This window comes from Tupaia chinensis, unplaced genomic scaffold (genome assembly GCF_000334495.1).
Source record: "Tupaia chinensis unplaced genomic scaffold, TupChi_1.0 Scaffold000377_2, whole genome shotgun sequence".
NCBI classification, from domain to species: Eukaryota; Metazoa; Chordata; class Mammalia; order Scandentia; family Tupaiidae; genus Tupaia; species Tupaia belangeri.
The window spans coordinates 300,952-326,068 of NW_006159876.1; the positions used below are offsets into that span (position 1 = coordinate 300,952).

General features: G+C 54.5%; 1 protein-coding gene across 1 annotated transcript in view; it reads right to left on the reverse strand.

Annotated features, from left to right (window-relative positions):
* CORO2B (coronin 2B) overlaps window positions 1–25,117 on the reverse strand; it is a 72,782-nt gene that overhangs the window by 12,062 nt on the left and 35,603 nt on the right. Inside the window, exons 2-4 of the mRNA XM_006153470.2 lie at window positions 18,372–18,488; window positions 2,380–2,529; window positions 1,531–1,695 (exon numbers count right to left, since the gene is read on the reverse strand). Coding sequence (XP_006153532.1) covers window positions 1,531–1,695; window positions 2,380–2,529; window positions 18,372–18,488 — 432 coding nt within the window. The remainder of the gene's footprint in view (window positions 1–1,530; window positions 1,696–2,379; window positions 2,530–18,371; window positions 18,489–25,117) is intronic.

Genomic DNA, 25,117 nt, shown 5'->3' on the forward strand with positions numbered 1-25,117 from the left:
CATTTCCTTTGTTTAAAGACAAGGTCTCAGGGCCATGATCTTCCCGTCTCAGCCTCTGGGCGTGCAGTCCTGAACCAAGCCTGGCTTTCCCACAGGGTCCCACTGTGGTGCCTCCACTGATCTGAGCTTGGGACCTGGAGGCTCTTTCTTTCCTTCTCTTCATGTCCTTTCTTCCTCCTCCTTCCTCTTCTTCATTTAGAATTATTTTATTTAACTTTGTTCATTTATTTATTTATTTTAATTTGACCAGAGAAGGACAGAGTAAGAGGGAAAGTGAGAAAACAAGCCACTAGGCCTGGGACTCAAACTGCGATCGGCCATGTGAGAGTTCAGCACTCTTAACCACCCACCATCTGCCGGCCCCACCTTCTTTTTTATTTATTTTTTTAATTTTAAAAGCAAATTTATTTATTTCTTCCAGGCATGAGAAAGAGAGCTCCCAACAGTCGTGGCCACTGGGGTCTCAGCCAGCCCCAGACCACAGCACACGTGTGACCTCGCAGCTCACTCAGGGAGGTCCCTGGCCTAGAACTAGGACTCTCCCACGTGGGCCAGCCTTGCAGTGCATCCTGTCTCACTGTGTGCGGCCGCCTGGGTGGGCCCCTGGGGACTCTCCTACCTGCGCAGTCCTGGCCTCCTCTCCTGCCCTCTGGCTCCTGCCACGTGATTCCCTCCAGGGCAGCAGCCCTTGGCCAGGTACGTCGGCCTCAGGTTAGCAAAGATGCCAGTGCAGCAGGGCACGGACTCCGGCTGGCGCCACTCGCTTGAGATTTTAGTTCCAGCTCTGCTGAGCATGTGCGGCCGGGGTCATGGCCACCTCTGTGAGCTGGAGGCCGGGTTCTCTCCCGCCTACCTCCTTACTGTTCAGCGTGGGCTCTGGGTTTGAGTTCTAGCTCCCCTGGGACTGTGAGATGGGCGTGTAAAATAGAAAGCGTAATAGCACCCCCTAGAGAGACGTCCTGAGGATAAGGGGGGGACGATGGGGAAAACCCCGGGTTTCATCCCCACTGCCCATCCCACCTGGCCCCAGCTAGCACACAGTAGGTGCTCGAGAAATGTTAACTGCTTACTTCCCAAGGCACCTAAGCTTTGCCTCACTCCCAAGACCCAGGAAATCAAAGACCCAAAATGGAGCTGCATTTGCTGTGTGCCTCCCCACCTGGGGCCACCCATGAGGACGGACCCTGAGCCTTTTCCCTGCAGGCGGCTGCACAGGGAGCCCAAAGTCCCCCAGTCCAGGCCAACGATGGGACCTGGTTAACACAGGGGACGCACGTACTGAAGGGTATCACAGAGGAATCCTGTCTGGAGGAGGGGATGTGGGGGCAGAAGAGGGCACTGAGGTTTCCCCGCCCCCAGAACAAGGCTGGGTTCCTGCAAACGGAGGGCCCAGGACAGACGGCTGGTCAGCAGAGGCACATGAGATGCAGAGAGGGGGCTGGCACAGCTACCCCCCCCCCAGGTGGCTGCAGGCTGAGCCCCAGGCCCCAGAACCTTCCCTTTCCACCTCAGAAAAACGTCAGGCTCCACCTGCAGAACGCGGCCGGAGCGGGGCTCGATCACACGCAGCTTCTTGTCCTTGCACGTGGTGGTGAGCAGGCTGCCGTCGGTGTTGAAGGACATGCAGAGGATCACGTCCGTGTGGCAGTCGATCATCTTCACCGGCTCGCCCACGTCCAGGTTCCAGATGAGCACCTGCGAGGGCAGAGCCACAGACGTGGTCAGGCCTTGGGGTTGTGAGCAGTGTTCCCGGTCTGCGCCCAGCCGGGTGGCCAGCACACCTCTCTTTTTTTTTTTTTGGAGAGGTTTTTGCTACAGGGAGTGTGCGCTTGCCAGAAAGACAGAGAGAGATGGAGAGATAGAAAGCGAAAAATCACCCCCCAGGGGGGATGGCCACGCCGCAATCCCTTCTCCTCCATTCTCATCTCGAGATCTTGGGCACGCACACACACGCGCCTGGCGTGAGTTTAAGCTGCCGGGTCCGGGACTCGAACCGCAGTCGACTACGTGGGAGTCCAGCGACAAAGCCATGACGCTAACTGCTGGTCCCACCAGCACACCTCTTTGAGGGCGTGCCTGGGAGTAGGGGCTGGGGATTCCTGCTCCTTCCCAGGACAGCAGTGGCCACTTCTCGGGGAAGTGGCCAGACAGTCACGTGGGGTGGAGCAGGCATTCTCCTCCAGCCCGCTGGCCACCAGAGCAGGCGGGAAAGGTGCCTTGGCCCCTGTGGGGTGCATGGGAGAAGCTCAGTCACGTAGGAATGAATAAATGAGTGAATGAATGAATGGGTGAGACAATATTGCTTTGCTACTCAGGAAATAACCGGGATTACTCGGCCCCCAAAACCCCCCCCCACTCACCGCCGCCTGCCACACGCACCTTGTAGTCGTAGCCGGCGCTGAACAGGATGTTGTTGGTGGTGGGGTGCCACTCCACCAGCCCCACACGCCGGCTGTGCCCGTGCAGCTCCAGGAGCGCCTCCGTCATGTTCCGCTTCAGCCCGCCCTCGGGGATCTCCCAGATCCGCACCTGCGGGCCGGGGCGAGGGCTGGGCTGGGATGACAAGGCCAGGGGTGCCCTCCATGAGAGCTGCCTCCTCCCTCAGACGCCAGCTTTCTGAGGTCTGCCTAGTGAGGCACCTCTCAGCTCCAGATGGTGGGCACCCTGGCTGCGGCCTGCGGGGGCCAGGGGTTTAGAGAGAGAGAGACGGTCTCCTCTTGGCTTCTAGGAGGGTTTTCTGAGAACCAGTATGACTGGCAGGTGTGCCTGCTGCCCTCCGGGCCCAGAGGCCCACCCAGCAGCTTCGGCAAGTGCGCTGGAAGCCCGTCTGCACCCCGCACTCCGCTCCACGCCCTGGCCTCAGCGCCCGCTCTCTGCACCATGTGACCTGGCCCCCCATCTGTCCCTGACCCAACATGGACACATGGGCAGAAGGAAGTATGGGGGGACCCTGGATCTCTCCTGAGGGATGGCCAGTTAGGGGCAGGGACTAATGGATGTCAGGGCGGGGGCTGGGAGGATGGGCAGAGGCTGGCTGCAGTTCTCAGTCCTGCGGTGCTGACCACGTGGCTGAAAAGACCTCTCCAGAGAGGACAGCACATGCCGACACGGGACCTTAGGGCCACAGGGAGAAGCAGAGGGGACCTGGGCCCCAGAGAGAAAGAACAGGAGCTGTTTCTCGGCAACTTTGAACAACACTCCAGGCTGTTTACATCGGCCCTGGTGGGCTCCCGCTCACACCCGGCAGAAGTCCGCCTGCAAATCTGGAAGGTGGCCTCCCTGGGACTCCTCACCGGCCTCCCCGGGACTCATCGCGGGCCTCCCCGGGACTCATCGCCGGCCTCCCCGGGACTCCTCAAAAAAAAGGGACTCCTCGCCGGCCTCCCCGGGACTCCTGGCCCGCCTTCCCGGGACTCCTCGCCGGCCTCCCCGGCCTCCCCGGGACTCCTCGCCGGCCTCTGGGGCCGAGCACGGCAGGATGACGGCTGTACGTCTGCAGACTGTGAAGTGCGCAGCGGCCTAAGGAAGTCTGGTCCTCGTCATCTTATCCCCACTCAGCCTCTTACAGACTGGGGTGGAGAGGAAACCGCGCGTGGGATGGCAACGGGGGCGGCTTTAAAACACACCTTCTGGGAACCAGCAGTTAGCGTAATGGCTATGTCGCTGGACTCCCACATAGTCGACCGCGGTTCGTGTCCCGGACCCGGTGGCTTAAAACTCACGCTGGGCGCGTGTGCGTGCGTGCCCAAGATCCCCAGAGGAGAATGGAGGAGAAGGGATTGCGGTGTGACCATCCCCCCTGGGGGGTGATTTCTCGCTTTCTGTCTCTATGTCTCTGTCTGTCGGGCGAGCGCACGCGCCCTACAGTGAAAATCTCTCAAAAAAAAAAAAAAAAAAAACACACCTGAAAATCTGAACTCCACCCCTGCTAGTAAAGAGAAAAACAGGAAAAACAGCGTTGAGATGCCATTGTGATACGGTAACTAGCCAACCCGGAGGGAGAAGCCAGAGCCGGCGAGCACCCCCAGCCTGTGGCTGGAAGTCCGAGGGCGCTTTCAGAAGCCGTGTGGCATCTTTAAGTTAGGAGGGGACGCAAGCCGTCTGTATTGCCCTCTCCCACCCAGTAACCTAGATCATGAAAACCAACATACGCAGGGGCTCCAGGCAGGAAGTTGTTCGTGACGGTCGCACCTACACAGAAAATGTGGAAACTCTACGTGACGCCCCTGGGGACAACTTCACGCGTCACATCAGTGTGTAACATTAGCCATCCGAGCATAGCTGAATAAATATGGGAAGACCTTTGACACGGGCTTCCTGCGCTTCCTCCTCAGACAGCAGAAATGGGTTCCCCTGGGGGCCCGGCTCACGTACTGCGGGATGGGAGGTCTCAGGGTAAGAAAGGCGGGTTCGGCCAAGGATTGAGGTCACCTGTAAGTGGACTGCTTTCAGTTTCAGTCAATTTTCTTTTAAGAATGATTCTATTTTAACTTTATTTATTTATTGACCAGAGAGGGACAGAATGAGAGAGAGAGAGAGAGACAGCAAGCTGCCAGGTCCAGGACTCGAACCAGGTCAGCCGTGTGGGAGTCCAACACCCTCAACCATCACACCACCTGCTGGCCCCTCAGTGAATGTCTTAAAACCCACTCGAGGCCTGCCCTGTGGCCTAGAGGTTGAGGGTGCTAGGGCTCACATCACTGACCATGGTCCTAACTTAGCTCCCGCCACTTAAGAAACATGCCGAGCGGTGGAGGGGTGCTATCTCCCTCTCCCTCTCTCTGACGAGTGCATGCTTCTGGTGATTATATAAAAGTAAATAAATACATAAAATTAAAGCCACTTGATAAATAGTTTGTAATTAGGGGGAGCTTGAAATGCTTTCCCATCCATCCTCACTGTCATCACCTTTGGTCACCCCCAAAGTCCTGCAGGCAGGGCATGGAGGAGGGGAGTGCCGTACAGAGGGCCGAGTGTGCCCCGTGGTCCTTCCCTGACAGCGAGTGACGGACCTGGAGGCTGCGGGGGGATGGAGTGTGGACGAGTGCTTGGGCACGACTCAAGTCCCCCGTGAGATGCACGTTCTCCTGTCCCCGGTGTGCTAGAGAAGGGGCCCTTGAAGTCCGGAGACTGATGCTCAGGTTAGCCAGGCACCCCTGCACGTCCTCCTTCTTTCCTTCTCACTCCGGACGGGTCACAACGCGCCTCCCCCTCCTCCTTTTTTAATTGCTGGAGGCTGTGTGCACTTGACAGAAAGAGAAAGGAAGGGAGGCAGCAGGTGGCGCGGTGGTTAAGGTGCTGGACTCCCACATGGTCGACCACGGTTTGAGTCCCAGACCTGGAGGCTTGCTTTCTCACTTTCCCTTCTCTCTCTGGTCAAATAAAAAAATAATAATAACAAATAAAATAAAATAAATAATTATTTAAAAGAAAGAAAGAGACAGAGAAAGGAAGAAGGTGAGGGAGAAATTACCCCGCAATGGGGCACTGTCACGTCACAGTCCCTTCTCTCCCATCTATCCTGCTGGGGATTCTGGGCGTGCACATACACCCGGCGTGGTTTTCAAGCTGCAGGGGCTGGGATTTGAACTGCAGCAGGGTTTTGGAAGCAGCTCCTTTAACCAGAGGGTGCAGGGCTGGCCCCACATGTTCTTCCTCAACTTGCTTTTTTATATAAGCAAAGAGAGTGGGCACCTTTCCGCACACACCTTCAGAGCCACTGGGTCTCAGGAGTGGCCAGAGAGATACGTTGGGTGTCCCACAATGAACTTCTTCAGCCTCTGCTAATGGGCACCTGGATTCCGCCCACTTTTACTTATTTATTTTTTTTTCAATTTTGTGGTCTATTCTGTGATGAAGCTCATAACATGAGGTCGTGCCTGGGAGTGGGTCTTCTTGTAGAAGCACATCAGAGGTGTTTAATTTTTCATAGTAATCATAAAGTCATCTTCGAAAGCTGTTCCGGATCTTACTAACAGCGTCTGAGAGTGGTTCTTTACCTGGACTTCTGTGGAGCTTAGAAATGATACCCAAAGGGACCAGCAGTTGGCGTAGTGGCTATGTCACTGGACTCCCATGTAGTCGACCACAGTTCGAGTCCTGGACCCGGTGGCTTAAACTCACACTGGGTGCATGTGCGTGCGTGCCCAAGATCCTGAGGAGAAGGGAGGAGAAAGGATTGGGGCGTGGCCATCCCCCCTGGGGGGGTGATTTCTCACTTTCTCTCAGGTTAGCACACGCACCCTATAGCAAAAAGCCTCTCCAAAAAAAAAAAAAAAAGAAAGAAAGAAAGAAAGAAATGATACCCAAAGTACACATTGGCAAGTTGAGTATTGAACGGGGACTGGGAGGCCTCAGAAGCAGTCTCCTTCTGACCCCCTCCGGCCTGCTGTCCCTTACTGCCCGTCCTCCCCGCAGTCATGGGAACCAGAATTCCTCTTCACCAAGGCGGGAAGAAACGAGAAGCAAAACACCCAGAAGGGTTGCTCTCGCGCATCCCTCCCCTTCTCCGGAACACCGTCCTTCCAGAGGGGTCCTGCCCCACCCCAGAGAGAGCCTGCCCAGACAGGAGAATCTGGACGGACAGGCGTTGCTGGAACGAGTCTGCTCCCGTCGGGTGGGACCCTGTGTCTAGTCACATTCCTACCCTAGGCCAGGCCTCACGGAATCTAAGCACCAAAACAGACGTTTCCCCGGGCCTTTGGAGGGCCTTCGGATGGCGTTTCTGAAGGCTCCTGTGCCACGTAAAACATCGGTTAGAACGCGGATCACGCTTTTCTCTTGCTGACGCCCTTTGTCGTGGCATGTCCATGTCGGTGAGACCCTCACGGCGGGTAAAAAGCGGCGGCACACCTTGCCACGCCACGCCTTCTACTGCACCTTTGAAGAAAACCCCAGTTTTGCCCATCTGACAAGCCGAAAATGTCATCTTGCTGTTGTCTGGATTTGTAGAGTTTTTCATTCTTTTTTACTTTTTTTTTTTTTTAGGTTTTTGCCATAGGGTGAGCGCGCATGCTGGCGAGAGACAGAGAGACTAAGAGAGACAGAGAAAGGGAAAGTGAGATATCATCCCCCCTGGGGGGTGCGATGGCCGTATCACAACCCCTTCTCCTTCATTCTCCTCTCAGAATTTTGGGCACACGTGCATATGTGCCTGGCGTGCCTTTCAAGCCACCAGGTCTGTGACCTGAACCATGGTTGGTCATATGGGAGTCCAGCACCTTAATGACCATGCTACCTGCTGGCCTATGTCCCTTTGATCCTTTTCTTTTTTTTTTTTTTTTAAAGGTTTGTACTTTCTTTCTTTCCCTTTTTTTTTTTTTTAAATAACTATCTTATTTAACTTTATTTATTTTCATTTGACCAGAGAGGGACAGAGTGAGAGAGAGAGAGGGAACGAGAGAAAGTAAGCCGCCAAGTCCGGGACTCAAACGTTAGTCGAGCTGCTGGGTCCAGGACTTGAACCGCAGTCGGCCATGTGGGAGTCCAGCAGCCCTAACCGCCACACCACCTACCAACCCCGGTCTCTTTGATTCTTTTCTTTTTTGGAGAGTTTTTATTTTATTTTATTTATTTTTTTTTTTTATTTTTTGCTATAGGGCTCGTGCGTTCACCCGAAAACAGAGACAGAGAGACAGAAAGCAATCCCTTCTCCACAATCCCTTCTCCATTCTTCTCTCAGGATCCTGGGCACACACGCACATACACACACGTGCCCGGCATGAGTTGAAGCCACCGGATTGAGGACTCGAACTGTGGTCAACTACATGGGAGTCCAGTGACATAGCCATTACACTAACTGCTGGCCCCCAGTCTCTTTGATTCTTAAAACACTTTATTATTATTATTATTGGCCACTCTGGTTTGCACTTGAGTTAGAAACTTTAGAAACTTTTGGGCCGAAAGAGGTGAGAGCAGGGGCCGAGCAACAAGCCAGCAGGAGGCAGTGGTGTGGGGTGAAGGGCTCCCTCTGCAGACACGTCCTGCTAAACCCAGGGCTGCCGACGAGTGTGCACACATGAACGCCACACTGCTCAGAGCACGGGAGCTGGCCACGGCAGGGGCAGGATCTTCCAGACCTAAAGCCGGGCCTCACCCAGCCACGCCCACCCCTGAGGGCCTCTTCTGAGCTGACGGGATGCGCTGCCCGGCTCTCCTGGGCCCGCTCTGAGCAGAACACAGGGGCAGAAGGCACAGAGGCAGTCCAGGGGCACTGAGCTGGGGAAGCCTTGGATCTGGGTGCCATCCGGTCTGAAGGCGACCAGGGTGGGAAGGTCCAAGACGAGCAGAGTTGGAAGAGACCATGGACAAGTTTGAAAAGGTGGGCTCGGGACGTGGGGAGCAGCGTGCAGGTTCTGGCACAGCAGGTGGGGAAACTGTGAGTGGGTCACCTAGCTGGTAAGGAGCACGGGGCAGGTGGCAGAGGGGGCCAGAGGCCTGCGTGTGTCACTCTTTGTCACTGTGGCCCAAAGAGGCCCTGCTTAGGCCCAGGGTCTCAGAACAAAGTCCTTCCCCAAAAAGGAGAAGGGGCGTGTGAGTGAGGCTCGACTCCGGTTTTTAAGCCCGTTTACTGGGTGCCATGTCCTAAGTTACCTTCTCTGGGGCTCTGACACCTTGCCTAGAAAATGCCGGCCGTGGCTACCAGAGGTGTGTGGCTAAACGACACCCGGCTTCAGCTCGCGTGAGTCTGACGGCCTCTAGCCACGAGGAGGACTGCTGGGCTGGAGCTCTGCCCAGGCACCTAGAGGGGAGAGCGGGTGGTGCCCGTGTCCAGGCTCAGCCCCAGACTGGCTCGGAGTCTCACACAGTGAAGGGCCACAGGCGGGGCCACACACTCTGCGGCCACCAGGAGCTATCAGATACCGGCGGGGCCTGACAGGTCCTGTGGGAACAGGGCATTAACAACCTGCACAGAGGGACAGAGGTGTCACCTTGTCCCCACTGGCACCTCCCCGACCCAGTTTTCTCCTGCAGGTGTTAGGACAGTTTTAGGGGCCAGCAGGTGGCATGGTGGGTAAGGTGCAGGACTCCCACATGGTTGACCACAGTTCAAGTCCCGGACCTGGAGACTTTCTCTCTGGTCAAATTAAAAAAATGTTACATAAAAAAATTAAGCAAATCATTTTTTTCACTCATAATTTTTTTAAAGCTAGTTCTAGTTAATCTTCCGAACTTCTCTCCGGCTTTGGACACCACTGAAGGCATCAGTGGGCAGAGGAGACCGCTCTGCTACCACGAGCAGTTGGCGTCCGGCGCTCCAGGGCTGAGAGGAGCTGGAGTTCACAGAGGGCCTGAGTCCCCGGGGAAGAGTCCCCTGCGTTATTCAGGACAGTTGGAAGGAACTGAGGGAGACGGCTGTGCATCTGCCCGGGGTGTGCTGGGAGGTACTTCAGTGTAACAGGAAACCAGGAAGCCCCCCTAAACCGGACTTCTGGAAGGAAGGGGTGGGGAGAGTGGCAGAGCGGGGCAAAGTCCTATGCTCGGGACTGTCCCCTCCACAGGCCCCGTGGCTAGAGTCTGACTGACTCAGTCACACTCAGCTGCTCCCCGTGCCACACCTGCTAGGTACCGGGGACAGCCCTGGGCTCTGGGCAGCTTGCAGCTGTGTGGGGAGCCGGCACGCAGGGATGGGACGACACCAGGCCTCTGGGAAGGACAGGCCTGGGGGAGGAAGCCCCTGGACAAGCAAGAGCTCGTGATGGGCGCCCTTCAGATGCGGGCTCTGACCTGACTGGCTGTGAGACTCCAGCCAAATTCCTTAACCTCTGGGCGTTCTCCTCTGTAGGGTAATCACACGGAGTTGCTGTGAAGCCCAGATAAAGCATCTGCCAAGCACAGTCCCAAGGACTTAACCGTACTTCAGAACTTCCCTTAGTGCTAACAGTTATAGGCAAGGTTTTTTGGAGAGGTTTATTGCTATAGGGCGCATGCATTCGCCAGATAGACAGAAAGAGACAGAGAGACAAAGTGAGAAATCACCCCCCAGGGTTCAGGACTTGAACTGCAGTCAGCCATGTGAGAGTCCAGTGATATAACCATTACGTCACCTGCTGGTCCCAAGTTCCGTATTATTAGCCACAATCCCTTCTCCTCCAGTTTCCTCTGGGGATCTGTGCACATGTGCCTGGTGTGAGTTTAAGCCACCAGGTCCGGCACTTGAACCACGGTCTACTATATGGGAGTCCAGTGACATAACCATTATGCCAACTGCTGGTACCAAGTTTTTTTGTTTTGTTTTGTTTTGTTTTGAGAGATTTTTGCTATAGAGCGTGTGCCATAGAGACAGAAAACAAGAAATCACCGCCCACCCCTGGGGGATGGCTACTCTGCAATCCCTTCTTCTCCATTCTCCTCTCAGGACTTTGGGCATGCATGCACACACAGCCAGTGTGAGTTTTAAGCCACCGGGTCCAGGATTCGAATCACAGTCGACCTTGTGGGAGTCCAGCGAAGTAACCATTACGCCATCCTGGATTACATGCAAGTTTTAAGCAAACATAAGATGTGATTGCGTTTTATTTTCCATATGTATTTTGCTGCCACTATATAGTCAATACATACAGTATGAAGTCTGTCTCCATTTTCTACAATGCTACATAAATTATATCTTTTTTTTTCTTTCCTATAGGGTGTGTGCACTCGTTGGAGAGAGGCATAGAAAGAGAGAGAGATAGGGAGAGGGAAAATGAGAAAAGTCACCTCCCAGGGGGATGGCCAATCCCTTCTCCATTCTGCTGGGATGTGGGACATGCAAATACACATCTGGTATGACTTTCAAGCCGGGTCAGGAACTCGAACCGTTGGGCCAGCACCTTAACCACCACACCACCTGCTGGGCCCATGTGAGCATTTTAAAGATGATATTATATATATTGGGGCCAGCAGGTGGTGTGGTGGGTAAGGCACGGGACTCCCACAAGGTCAGCCACGGTTCCAGTTCTGGACCTGGTGGCTTGAAAATCATGCTGGGTATGTGTGTGCATGCCCAAAATTCGAGGAGGAGAATGGAGGGGAAGGGATTGTGGCATAGCCATGTGCTCGGGGTGATCTCTCGCTTTCTCACTCCCTCTCTCTCTGGTGAGCACACACTCTATGACAAAAGCTATGAAGAGTCCATGTGTTCGGGGTGATCTCTCGCTTTCTCACTCCCTCTCTCTCTGGTGAGCACACACTCTATGACAAAAGCTATGAAGGGTCCATGTGCTCTGGGGGTGATCTCTCGCTTTCTCGCTCCCTCTCTCTCTCTGGTGAGCACACACTCTATGACAAAAGCTATGAAGAGTAGTAGTAAGGCTTCCATGATCTTGGAGGTACCTGGCTGGAGCTCTGCTTTCCGACTCTGTCAGAAAGACACCAGGGCTGCCGGTGACTTGGGCCAGGGCCTAGCTGAGGCCTAGTGACCCCTCTGATGACTCTGCTCCTGAGGAAAGACTACTCATGTAGGACACTGCTCGCTGCACGGCCACAGCACACAGACAGAGCGCTCTGTACGCGACCGTGTATGTGCACAGCTCAGAGGGGGAGCGGGTGTCACAGTGGGCCAGAGCAGCTGGGAGAAGGTCCGAATTCCACCCCCTTAATATCTACGTAACACACACGCATGCGCGCGCATACACGGACCAGCAGATGGCCTAACGGTTACATCGGTGGACTCCCACATAATCGACCGTGGTTCGAGTCCCGGACTGGGAAGCATGAAATTCACACCAGGTATGTGTGCGTGCGTGCCTGAAATCCCAAGAGGAGAATGGAGGAGAAGGGACTGTGGCGTGGCCATTCCTCCTGGGATGGAGGGGGGGGTGATTGCTTGCTTTCTATCCCCCTGTCTCTGACTCTCTGGCGAGTGCACGTGCCCTATAGCAAAAACCTCTCTCTAAACACACACACATACACACACACACACACACACACACACACACAGGGACCAGCAGGTGGTACAGTGATTAAGTCACTGGACTCCCACAGGGCCGACCACAGTTTGAGTCCCAGACCCAGCCGCTTGAAAATCATGCTAGGCACGTGTGCACACGTTCCCAAAATCCCAAGGAGAGAATGGAGAAGGGACAGCAGTGTGAGCATCCCCCTGAGGGGTGATTGCTCAGTGTCTCTCTCTCTCGGTCTGTCTGGCTCTCTCTTTCTCTGGTGGGAACACATGCTCTATGGAAAAAAAAACTAAAAAAGGAAAGAGCTAGGAAGAATGAGATACGGTAGAAGGGGCAGTAGCCTGGGGGCCTGGTCTCCGGGCTCCAAACCCTCTGGACATGCCTCGCTGGGGCAAGTTACTTAAACTGGTGGTGCTCAACTCGAGGATGTAAGTATCGGTTACTGTGGTTCATTATTATTATTATTATTTTAATTGCCAAAGAGTACATGTCCTGGGGCCAGCAGGTGGTGTGGTGGTTAAGGGCGCTGGATTCCACATGGCCAATCGTGGTTCGCGTTCTGGACCTGGCGGCTTGCTTTCTCACTTTCCCTTTTTCTTTCTCTCTCTCTGGTCAAATAAAAATAATAATAATAATAATAACAACAATGGAATAAAATAAATAAATAAATAATTCTTTTTTAAAAAAAGAAGAGGAGTATGTGTACTCACTGGAGAGAGGGGGAGACAGAGAGTGCGAGGGAGAGTGAGGCCGCGCTCCCCCGTGGGGCGTGTCCACACAGCAGTCCTTGCCCCTCCGTTTCTCCATCCTGTAGGGGTTTGGGCCATGCACACACACTCACCTGATGTGTTTTCAGGCTGCTGAGGCTGGGATTTAAACTGCCGTTGGCTATGTGGGATCTGGTGCCCTTAGCCACTAGGCCATGGGGCCTGTCCTGTGAGGTCCCTGAGAGACACAAGCACGCCACAGTCACTCAGTTCTCACGGTGACCTTGACTTAGCAGGCCAGCAGGTGCCAAGAAATGGGTCCAAGACCACAGGGCCGAGAAGCAGGGCCAGGATTTGAATGTAGGCGCACGGCCCCTGAGCCTGGTTGTTTAACAGCTGGGCCACACCGCTGCCTCCTCTGTGTCTGCCGGGCCTGTGGGTGAGGACCAGGCAGGCCACTGCAGGCCTCTCAGGTCTGCGTTCTTCCCACTGCTGAACGATCACGTTGCTTCCTCCCGTTCCCGCCATTGGCTCTGGAGCTTGGGGGAGGGCTGGGATGGTAGCAGGAGGCAGGGTGGTGGGCGGCTTCCAGCCCCGCTGGCATTGTGCCCCAGCCCACGCTCGGCTCCTCAGGGAGAGACACTGCCCCGGGGAGAGCAGGCCAAGGGAAGGGGCTGAGGGCCCCCAGGAGAGGGGCCTGCTCCCCGCTCCTCTCTCCCTCCTGGGATCCCTCTCCCCGTCTCCTTGAGATGTCAGAAGTCTCGCTCCCTCAGTGGCTGCAGAGAAGGACTGGGAGCCCGAGCTTGGAAAACGATAGCGCCTCTCCCTGTCGCCTGCCAGCGCCCTCCCGGCTGCAGCAGAAGCTATAAAAAGCACGAGCTGCAACAATAGGTGACATCACCCAGCGGCGGAAAGAACTGGGTTCTGCCAGATGCCAGGGAGAGCTATGGCCTCCACCCTCCCTCACGGAGGCCCCTGGGGAAGGGGCTGCTCTACCCCACTGGCCCCTGGAGGGATGGCTGAGGGACAGGGGCATGGGTTTCATCTGAGCTGGAGGTGGGGGCTCACGGGGTCCCGCAGTGTCCTCCGAACGCTGAGGGACAAGGAGAGGGCAGTGGAGGGTGGGGGCAGGTGGGCACAGGGCGGGGGCAGCCTTGCTGGGATGAAGTCCCTCCGGGTGCCTCTGGGCTAGGCCCTCAGCCCTTACACGCAGCACCCCGTCTGGCACACAGGGGCTCTGCCGACTCACCCCTTCCTGGTCTCAGCATCCTGCTGGCCAGAGGGGCCTGCCTTGCGGTGTGGAGGTGGAGGCAGGGAGGCCGGTCAGAAGAGCATGGTGGTGTGGACAGGCTGTCTCACCCACACCCAGGAGCTGCCACTCCACTCTTCCATGCCTCGCCCCTCCCAGGCCAGCCTGGGCCTCCCCCACCCCCCGGCCCTGTATGTGCCCTGGGCCCGGCACGGCCCTGCACAGAGAAGGTGCTAGGAGGTGAGCCTCGAGTACAGGATGGGTCCACACCTCTGCTGCGGGCCCGAACCTCAGTGTGTTCCCTGCGAAAGCAGAAGACAGGCTCCCCCTGGGTCTCAGTATGCCCTTCTCCAGGAGAGGCTGGGGAGGGGCAGATGCCCGGGGCGAGGTGGGGCTCTGAGCAGCTCCTGGAACAGCTGTCCTGGCAGCTGGGGATAGCTTTCTCCTGTCTGAGCCAGACGTAATCTCCTCGTCTCTGGACCGAGAGCCTCGGGCCAGCTCCTCCCGCCCTGCGCCCTAAGCTGGGCGTCCACTGTTCCCAGCCCTGGTGCTCCCTTCCCCCCACTCGCCCACACCCAGCGTCCTCCCAGTTCAGGTCCCACCTCCTCCACGGAGCAGCTGAGACCCCCATCAACACAGCTCCTTCCCTGGCCTCTCTGGGGACGGAGCCCCACGCCCCACGCTGCACGATGGCGGAGGAGCCTGGCCTCGCTTCACAGTGCAGCCGCTCACACACCCCAAGCTGCCTCTCTGTCCCCACCTCCTGTCGCGGCCTCCTCTCCTCCCCACCCACCTCACCAGCGGCACCCTTGGCTCCCGTTTGAACCCCTTTCCTGCTATCAAAGCCCTGATTTCTCCAAGCTCCAGCTTGCCCTAAGCTCCCTTGCCCTCCCCGCACCTCCGTCAGAACTACCCCGCAGCTCGCACACGGCCCCTGCCTCCGGTGGATGGCACGACCTGCCTTCTGCCTCGCATTTCGGCGAGCGGGGTGGGCCCTGCCTTTGTGCTGGTGTTTCTGGAGTGGGGCTGACGTTGGTGGCATTTGTGAGGCTCCAGGCACAGGGCTAGGCCCAGACTCCCTTCTGTCCGCACTGCAATGGCCCAAGGGAGGGCTTGGTAGTACTGCCCCGGAGGCGAGCAAAGCCGAGGCCCAGAGAGGTGACATGCCCTCGGCCCCCCACTGGGACATGGTGGAGGGGGGCCAACCTGTGGTCTACCAGGTCCGCGGCTGAGCTCTGTGAACCCCAGGATACCCACGACTGTGCTCTCACAGTGCGGGCAGAACCGCAGAGCAGCCTGTGTCCACGCGCCCAGGGTCCTGGAGTCCCAGGGCCCACCCAGAGCCGAGCCAGGACAGGGCAGGCCTATCTGGCCCTAATCCAGGCAGAAGATGTGACCTGAGGAGGGGCCAAGGTGGCAGATATCCCAGGAGTCCTGGCCAAATCCCCCACCACATCAAGATGGACACTGGCCTCATCACCTCCCGGATCACGCCCTAGTGAGTCAGTGTTCACCGCTGGGGCCAGGAGCACTGTGGGGTTCGCGTGTTTGTTCCTGTGGTGGGGCACGCAGAGCACGGGCCTGGGACAGGCCTTGCTCTACTTCTGTGATCTCAATTGCCCCTAACCCTCAGTTTGGGGGTGCAGTGCCAGGATGGGGGAGGAGCTCAGTAAAAGGCAGTGCTGGATTTGGGGTGTCTGCTCCTTGCTGGCTGGTGAAAGCCGCTCAGCCGTGGTCTCTGCACTCCTGCCTGGGCTCCCTGCATTCCACTCTAAAAAAAATTTCCCCCACTAGCCCAGCCCTCTCTCACACTGACCACTGAGCTCCCCAGTCCCCACCAGCTCATCTGCCTTCCTGGTGTTCTCTCCAGCTTCATCACCTTTCCTAGGCTCCACTGTCTTGTGCTCCCACCCCATTCTGCAGCTCAGGTCTGCCTAGGTCCTGACCCTGGATCCCTGTCCCCTGATCACTGTGGTTCTGGGGCTGCTAAAGACAGTGGCCAACCTGATGACCATCTTCACCACGCATCCTTTCTCTGTCCACCCACACAGGCCTGCCTGGTGCTGCCCAGGAACTGCTCCTTGATGGTCAGGAGCTGGTCAAGCCCACTGTATCGTCTTAGATCCTTCCCCACTACTGTCTCACGTGCTAGTTACTGTGTCAGCTAACCTCACCCCAACCCTACAAACTGTCCTTTGGATAACTGATTGACTGGATTACATTAGTGCACTCATCTATTGGCTCATCTTTCCATTTATCCACCTATTTGTCCTCCCACCATCCAGTCATTTTCTAGTCATCCTTCCATCCATTTCTCTATCCATCTTCCATCCATTCAATCATCTCTCTATCCATCAATACCATCATCCACCCAACAGTCCATCCAACCATCCATCCATCTACCCAACAACCCAACCATCCATCCATCTACCCAATAATCCATCCATGCACCCAACAACCCAACCATCCATCCATCTACCCAACAACCCAACCATCCATCCATCCATCTACCCAATAATCCATCCATGCACCTAACAACCCAACCATCCATCCATCTACCCAATAATTCGTCCATTAATTCATACACTCAACAATACACCCACTCATTTATCCAACCATCCATCCATCCATCCATCCATCTACCCAATAATCCATCCATGCACCCAACAACCCAACCATCCATCCATCTACCCAACAATCCGTCCATTAATCCATACACTCAACAATACACCCACTCATTCATCCAACCATCCATCCATCCATCTACTCAACAATTCATCCATTCATCCATGCACTCAACAATACATCCACCCATTCATCCAACAATCCATCTATCTATCCAACCATCCACCCATGCACCTAACAATCCACCCATTCATTCATCCATCCACCAATCCATCTATCCACCCATCTATTCATCTACCCAACAAGACATCCAACCATCCATCCAACAGCTCACTCCTCCATTTATCTGTCCTCTCCAATACCTACTAAATATTTATTGTTTGATCTTCACAGCAAAACAAACCATGGCTTCTACTTCCAGGAGCTCATAGTCCAGTGTGATAAGATGGGGAGACAGGAGCTCCGAAGTTGCTTCCAGTGCCTGTATCCTGGGAATTGGATCTGCACCCAGGCTATGCCAGTGAGCATTAGGTAGAAGCTCATGGCCTGCCTAAAAGGCTGGTCACCCTTCACCTGGGAATTCCAAGACACTCCTGACAGCTCAACGGAGGCTCTGAAACCCCCTCTTGCTTTCAGGTTGGTGTGCTGAATGCCACCTGGGGACAGCATGGAAAGTCCTCCGGGTGCCTCTTACCCTGCTGTTACTTGTAAAAGCCAGCCGAGCCTGAGGAGAAAGTGGCCAGAAACAGCTTCAGGACTGGCCCTGTAGCCTAATGGTTAAGAGAGCTGGATCTTGCATGGCTAACTCATAGTTCAAATCCCAGTCCTGGCAGCTTGAAAAACATGCCAGGCATGGATGCATGTCCCGAATCCTGGTAAGAGTGGGAGATGGAGGAGGACCGTGGCATGCCCACACCACACTTTCTCCCTCTCCGTCTCTTTCTCTCTGTGTCTCCGGCTCTCTGGTGATCATCCTCTAACAATTAAAAAAACTTCAAATCTCACTTTTCCTGGATTCTTCACCCTCTCAAGTCTCTTGTCTCCTTCCCCCATCTCGCTAGTCTGCCCTTGCTCCCTCTTTTCTGCCTCTTGCTGGCACAGAGGGTGGGGTAGGCCCTGTCTCTTTTTGAATTCCCTTCTATTTCTTCTCTCTTCCCATCGAGTGGTGGGAAACAGGAAGTTCAAATTCTGGGCCACAAGGGTGAGTCCACGAACAAATTGCAGCCATTCTTGTGGCCCAGTGATCCTCCCCAGAGGCCATGGCTCAGAGAACGAGCCAGCTGGAATGTCCCCGTGTGCAGCTTGCAAAGAAGCCGAGCTGCTTCCTCAAGGCCCAGCCACCGGTTTTCCCTCCTTTGTCCAAATCCTTTTTTCTTTTTTCCTCTAGTCTTATTTTCGCTAAGGGTGTGTGTGCTTGCTGGAGAAGACAAAGGAGGACAGTGAGGACAGGCGGCACTACAGCCCCTCCCTCTCCAGTCTCGTCTCAGGGTTTTGAGTATGCACACACATGCCTGGTGTGTTCTAGCTGCCAGGTCTGGGCCTCGAACCATGCAGTCGGCCGTGTGGGATCCAACATCTTAACCACCCTGCCACCGGCTGGCCCTCCCCCTTTTCCATATTTTACTTCTGCCCTTCTCCTTTTGAGAACCCACCCAAGTATAGAATCACACATTTACTTTCTTGTTCTAGTTCTCACTTACAAAATCAGCACTTCCAAACTCAGTCACACTGAAGGCTCGAGGTGGGAGCCTTCACACTCCTGGGTCCCTCCCTGAGTCCTGCTCAGAACTCCCTCCCCGCCCTCCTGGGGCTGGCTGCGAGGACGGCCAAGGCGACGGGAGAAAGCCAAAGACGTGGGGAGTGTAAGAAGGGAGGCCCGCGTCCTCAGGGAAGCCCCTTCCCACTCACCGACGTGTCCTCCGAGCATGAGGCAATGATGTTGTCGATGAAGGGGTTCCATTTGATGTCCAGTACATTGCCCTGGTGGCCGCAGACCTTGGGGTAGTTGGGTTCGATCCTGCCGGTCTGCAGAAGAGAGCGAGCGAGATGGGGGTTAGTCCGATGGCCCCAGGGCGACCTCTCACCTGGAATGGAAGGTCCTCGAGGTCCCTGCTGTGCAGGCCGGGCTGGGCCAGCAGCTCTATGGCCACGTCCTGCCCCACACTCCACGTGGCAGTGCGGCCACGTCCTGCTCCACACTCCACGTGGCAGTGCGGGAGCCACTGTCTGTCCCATGACGCCTGTGCAAATGGAAAAGGGCCCCTTCTTCAGGAACACAGAGAGTAAGAGTTACTGTCCAACTGGGCAGATCAAAGCTGTCAGGCAGCAGCCCCGGGAGCGCACGCACACACCAGGACCCAGGGCCCACCCACTCCCATTCCCCCACTCCCTGCCACCACCGGGGAGGGGCCAGTCAGGTTGGATGGGGAGGATGCTCTTTTCCTGCTCCCCTAGGAGACAGGAGAGGCGCTGGGCCCATACACACTCCGATGTGAACTATCCCGTCCACGATGCCCGTGGGCATCCGTGTGCAGCCGGCACCTTCCACGTCTCCATACAGTGCCCCAGGGCTGCAAGCATGGTCTTGGAGTCACACAGGCCTGCGTGTGAGCGGCAACTCTGCGCCGTTTAGTTATGTGGCCTTAAGAAAGTCAGTGAACTTCTCTGAGCCCTGGGTTTCTCCTTTCTACAATAAGAACAGCAACATCTCCTTCTTAGCATTGTTGTGATGATTACAGGAGCTAATGCGCTTAGCATAGTGAGGGGGTTATCATCGCAATGAACGCCCAATGGGATAGCAATTATTATCCTCCAGGTTAGATGACACCCCCTCCAGGAAGTCTTCCGGGATCTCCCCAGGGTTAAGAGCCCCTTCTCTGTGCTCTCACAGCATTCTGTACTTCCCTTCCCAGGAACACAAGCATGTCTGATTTGCAGGCTCTTTCTGTTTGTAAGCAACCAAGGGCAGGGGCTGTGTCATCCTTTTCTGCAAATCGGTAGCTCAGGACAATGAGGGGAAAGGAGTCCATGCACGGATGGGGCGAGGGCTGTGGATGGGTGTGGGAAGAGCTGAGTTCAGTGGCTACAAACGCAGCAGGGGAGGAGGACTGCAGGAGAGTTGGGTCTCCATCCCTCAGGTCTTTCTCCCTCTTTCTCCTTTCTGAGAGAGAAGAGGAGAAGAGACAGACTCTGGTATTTTTGACAGGGCCTTCCCACATCACAGCCCTCTGCCCCCGCCGCCCCACTAGGGCCACAGACGCACACGGTCATGCCTGGTGTGTTCAGCTCGGCCTGGGAACCAGCCCTGGGACTCCCCTGAGCCCTCCAGCCTCCCTGGGAGTGAGGAGCTCCCCAGGTCTTGTTTGCACCAGCGTTTTGGGGGGTCTGGAGGAGAGAAGGCCAACAGCGTTTTCAGTCATTGCCCGTCTGCTAATAGTGGGTGGGTGGGCAGACAGGTGGGGGGGGCTGTTGGTGGGTCAGACCTCACCCGCTGCCGGTCCTCACCTGAATAAGCAGGGGGAAGAGAACCCATTTCCGCCACGCCCCTGCAACCTCTGGTTCCTACTTCCCAGCCAGGGGCACCACCGCATCTCAGAGGGCCTGCCGCACCCCTCCCCACCCGCGTCCCCCACATCTCACCAGCTGTTTCCAAATGCTCCCATCTTGTGTGACACGGCAGCGGCAGGGAAGGGTGAGAAAAGCTGGACCTGGAGCAGGTGGCAGTGGGCCAGCAGGTGGCACAGTGGCTAAGGCACTGGACTTTCACATGGTCTACTGCGGTTTGAGTCCCGAACTTGGAGCATGGAAACTCACCCCAGCCACATGTGCATGCGTGCCCAAGAGGCTAAGAGGAGCATGGAGGAGGAGGGATTACGGCGTGGCCATCCTCCTGGGGGGTTTCTCACTCCCCTCTCTCTGTCTCCCTGGCGAGCACATGTGCCCTATGGTCAAAACCTAAAAAGGCAAGTGGCAGTGGTGTGGAGGGAGGGAGCGAGGTAGGGCGTGAGGAAAAGCCGCAGAGGTTTGCCGTCTGGACTGGGTTAGTTCACTGTTAGATGACGTCGTCTTCCTCTTCTTCTTCTTCTTCTTCTTCTTCTTCTTCTTCTTCTTCTTCTTCTTCTTCTTCTTCTTCTTCTTCTTCTTCTTCTTTTCTTCTTCTTTTCTTCTTCTCCTTCTTCTTCTTCTCCTTCTTCTTCTTCTTTTCTTCTTCTACTTTTTTTCTTTTGCTATAAGTCTCCTGTGCTTGCCAGAGAGAGACTGGGGTACGGGGTAGGTGAGAAAGTACCCCCAGAAGGGACGGCCACGCCGTAATCCCTTCTCCTCTGTCCTCCACTCAGGATTCTGGGCATGTGGGTCTAGGGCTTGAACCGCGCAGTTGGCAATATGGGATCCAGCCACCTGTACCACCACGCCACCAGCTGGCCCACGACTATGACCTGTACAGTGAGTTCTGGGCATAGACTGAGCCACATGTGACCCCGGGATTTGTTAGGGCTACATATCATCTTTAACTTTCACTACAAGCCTAGGAGTTAGGAATGAGGAGATTAAGGCCCAGAGAGGTTAAGCAACTTTCCCAAGGCCAACCAGCCGAAAGCAGAGCTGAGCGTCCCTCTCGGGCATGACTCTCAAAGGTGGGCTTTCTGGCACTCGGCCGCTGTCCTCGGCCAGCGCTGTCTGCTCCTTCAGCTCACCTTGCTTTGACGGGCCGTCCCCCCAGCTGTCCTCTAAGGCTGCATGCTGTTCCTGAGCAAAGCTCTCTACACCCAGCTTTGGGCGCCCAGCCCAGCCCAGGCAAATCTGAGGGACGCTGAATTAATGGAGAGGTGGCCGTGAGCTCACAGAAGCTTCTAGCCTGTGCGAGATGGCCTGGAGGATCAGGCCAGGCAGCAGTACTGGAAGCTCAGATCAGAGGGCGGCCTGCTCAGAATGGGAGGGGCCAGAGCTCCCCACTGGGAGGAAATAAGTTTTTTTTGTTTTTAAATTTGCCTTAGGGCACATGTATTCACCAGAGAGAGAGACACACAGAGAGAGGGGGAGGTAGGAGAGAGCAATCCCTATAAAGAATGGTTATGTGGGAACCAGCAGTTAGAGTAATGGCTATGTCGCTGGATTCCCACGTAGTCGACCGCGGTTCGCGTCCCGGACCCGGTGGCTTAAAACTCAGGCCGGGCGCGTGTGCGTGCGTGCCCAAGATCCCGAGAGGAGAATGGAGAAACGCCCTCCAGGGAAAATCTCTCCAAAAAAAAAAAAAAAAAGAATGGTTATGCGGGGCCGGCAAGTGGCCTGGTGGTTAAGGTCACTGGACACCCACATGTACAATCACGGTTTGAGCCCCAGACCTGGCGGCTTGCTTTCTCACTTTCCCTCTCGCTCTCACTCCATCCCTCTCTGGTCAAATTAAAATAAGTAAATAAACAAGCAAATAAAGTTAAATAAAAAATAATTCTTTAAAAAAAGAAAAGAGGGACCAGCAGTTAGTGTAATGGCTATGTCGCTGTGCTCCCTTGTAGCTGACCACGGTTCGAGTCCCAGACCTGGTAGCTTAAACTCATGCCAGGCGCCTGTGCGGGTGTGCCCAAGATCCCGAGAGGAGAATGGAGGAGAAGGGATTGCAGTGTGGCCATCACCCCTGGGGGGGGGGTGATTTCTCGCTTTCTGTCTCTCTCTCTCTTTCTGTCTTTCTGGCGAGCACACACGCCCTGTGGCAAAAACCTCTCCCCCCACACACACACAAAAGGAGAAGAATGATTATGCCACAATTCTATTTGCCTCCATTTCTCCCCTTCAGGATCTGCACGCATGTGCCCACGCCTGGCGTGTGTTTCAAGCTGCCAGGTCTGAGACTTGAACACTGTGGCTGGCCATGTGGGATCCAGTGCCTTAACCGCCGCACCACAGACTGGCCCCGCAGCCACAGGAGGACCCCGATGTAATACACACTTCCAGTGCCCTCTCTGCACAGTGGGCGTGCTCCCCAGCGGGGCAGGTGAAGACGAGCTTCGTGACCGAGTCCCACCGTTCTCCACGAACACTGACTACCGGGGTTCTGCGGCACACGACCCGCAGGCTGCCCGCGGAAGCCCCTTCCACCTGGCAGCTCTGATTTCCTATCTTAGAGAGCAGGGTCCCACATGACATCTGATTTAAAAGATAAGCTCCAACAAATAAAATAAAAGCTAAAAATAAATAAATAAAAGATGAGTTCCACTGCTCAAAGGAAAAGTTTGAAAACCACTTTGCTAGGGACCAGCAGGCGGGGTGGTGGTTAAGGTGTTGGACTCCCATGTGGCCACCTGCAATTTGAGTCCTGGACCTGGTAGCTTGCGTTCTCTCTCTCTCTCTCTCTCTCTCTCTCGCTTGCTCTGTCTCTCTTTGGAGAGCACGTGTGCCCTATAGCAAATTATAAAATGATAATAAATGCAACTAAATAATTTTATTAAAAAAAGCAAGAAAACTACTTTTCTATAGATAAATTAGGTAAATTTTTTGTTTGTTTTTTTGCCATAGGGCATGTGCACTTGCCAGAGAAGACAGAGAGAGGAAAAGTGAGACATCACGCCACAGGGTGGATGGCCACACCGCAATCCCTTCCCCTCCATTCTCCTCTTGGCATTCTGGGCATGTATGCACACGCACCTGGCATGATTTTCAAGCTGCCAGATGCAGGACTTGAACTGTGAGCAGCTATGTGGAAGTCCAGCATTTTAACCACCATTCCACCTGCTGGCCTCAGCACCTGCCAATTTCGGTGTGTAAATATTCCCACCCTCACAAATTTGAGGCTAAAGAGATGATTTGACCAAGTAGAATAGCAGAGACTCTCAGTAGCATACCATAATATAATATAATATTTCCTGTTTATGTCTCTATATAATAATACATGGCTGTAATACACATAAATAACCTTAAGAACACAGTAGCAGTAAAATAGGAAGTAATGAATTTTTAATATTTAGAATCTCTGCTTTTACTGTAATTAATTGTAAGTTTATGCAAGGTAAGGTCGACTCGTGGTTGTAATGTCTACAACTGGCTGGCCAAACTATTTTTTAAGATTTTTGCTGCAGGATACATGTGCTCATCAGAGAGAGACCAGTGGGGTGCGGAGTGAGAAAGCACCCCCAGGAGGATGAACACACTGCAATCACTTCTCCATTTTCCTCTTGGGATTTTGGGCACACATGCATGTGTGCCTGGCATGTTTTGCTTTTTTTCTTTTCTTTTTAGAATTAGTTATTTCATTTGATTTATCGTTATTTTTATTTTAAAATTTGCTATAGGGGACATGCACTCACCAAAGAGAGGCAGAGTGAGAGAGAAAGTGAGAAAGCAAGCTGTCAGGTCCAGGACTCAAACCACGGCCGGGTGCGGTGCCTTAACCACCACACCACCTGCGGACCCTAACCCAGCGTGTTTTCCAAGCCACTAGGTCTGGGATTTGAGCCGCACAGTAGGCCATGTAGAATTCAGCCATTCTAACACCAAGCCACCAGCTAGCCCAAAACGCTTTTTAAAATATTTTGCCAGAGTGCATGTATGCTTGCTGGGAGAGAGTGGGAAATGAGAAAACAACCCCCAGGAGGCATCACTGCGCCACAATCCCTTGTCCTCTATCTCTCCCTCCTGTCGGGATTGTGGGCACGCACGCACAGGCGCCTGGGATGTCTCTCAAGCCCCTGGGTCTGAGACTCGGCTGTGCAGTTGGCCGTGTGAATCCAGCAGCCTTCACCGCCAAGCCGTGGGCTGGCCCCTGCGAACCTTAAACATCTAACAACATATTCTCACTCCAACACAATCCTTATAACACTACGGATTTGGTTGTATGGTTAGTCTTTACGAACTCCACACAGGTATGACTTTGATAGACGTAAAAATTAAAGAACAAGTAAAATACCCATGCCAGATTTTGGAAGGAAGCTTATTTTGAATTTAAAAATTTTTTGAGAGTTTTTTGCTATAGGGTGCATGCACTTGCCAGAGAGACAGAGAGTGAGAAATCACCCCCCAGGGGGGATGGCCACACTGCAATCCTTTCTCCTCCATTCTCCTCTTGGGATTTTGGGCACGCACACACAAGTACTCAGTGTAAGTTTGAAGGTGCTGGGACTCAAGCCACACTGGACTACGTGGGAGTCCAGCAACGTAACCATTATGCCATCTGCTGGTCTCTCTCCTCTTGGGATCTTGGGCATGTACATGCACGTGTCCGGCATGAGTTTTAAGCTCTGTTTTAAGTCAGGGATTTGAACCGCAGTTGACTACGTGGGAATTCAGTGACATAACCATTACACCATCTGCTGGTCCCCTTATTCTGAATTTTTTTTTACATGAATAATCTATTCTCTACCCCCACAAATGCCTCTGCTGTATATAGTCTTGTTTTCGTAATGGGAGGGTGACCGGAGACCAAACGTTTCTCCAAAGCCTGGCTGTCCCCACCACAGTCCTGTCTGCTCCTACTTCATGTCAATACACTAACACTCGCGCAGACGCCAACACCACCTGCCACTCTTAATACAGTAGCGTATGAATATAGCCAAATTTATAGGGACCTACAAATAATCACAACAGCCTGCTACGGTCTGAATGTGTTCCCCAAAGTTCATGGATTGGAAATTTAGTTCTCAGTGTAACTGTGTTTCTCACATTCT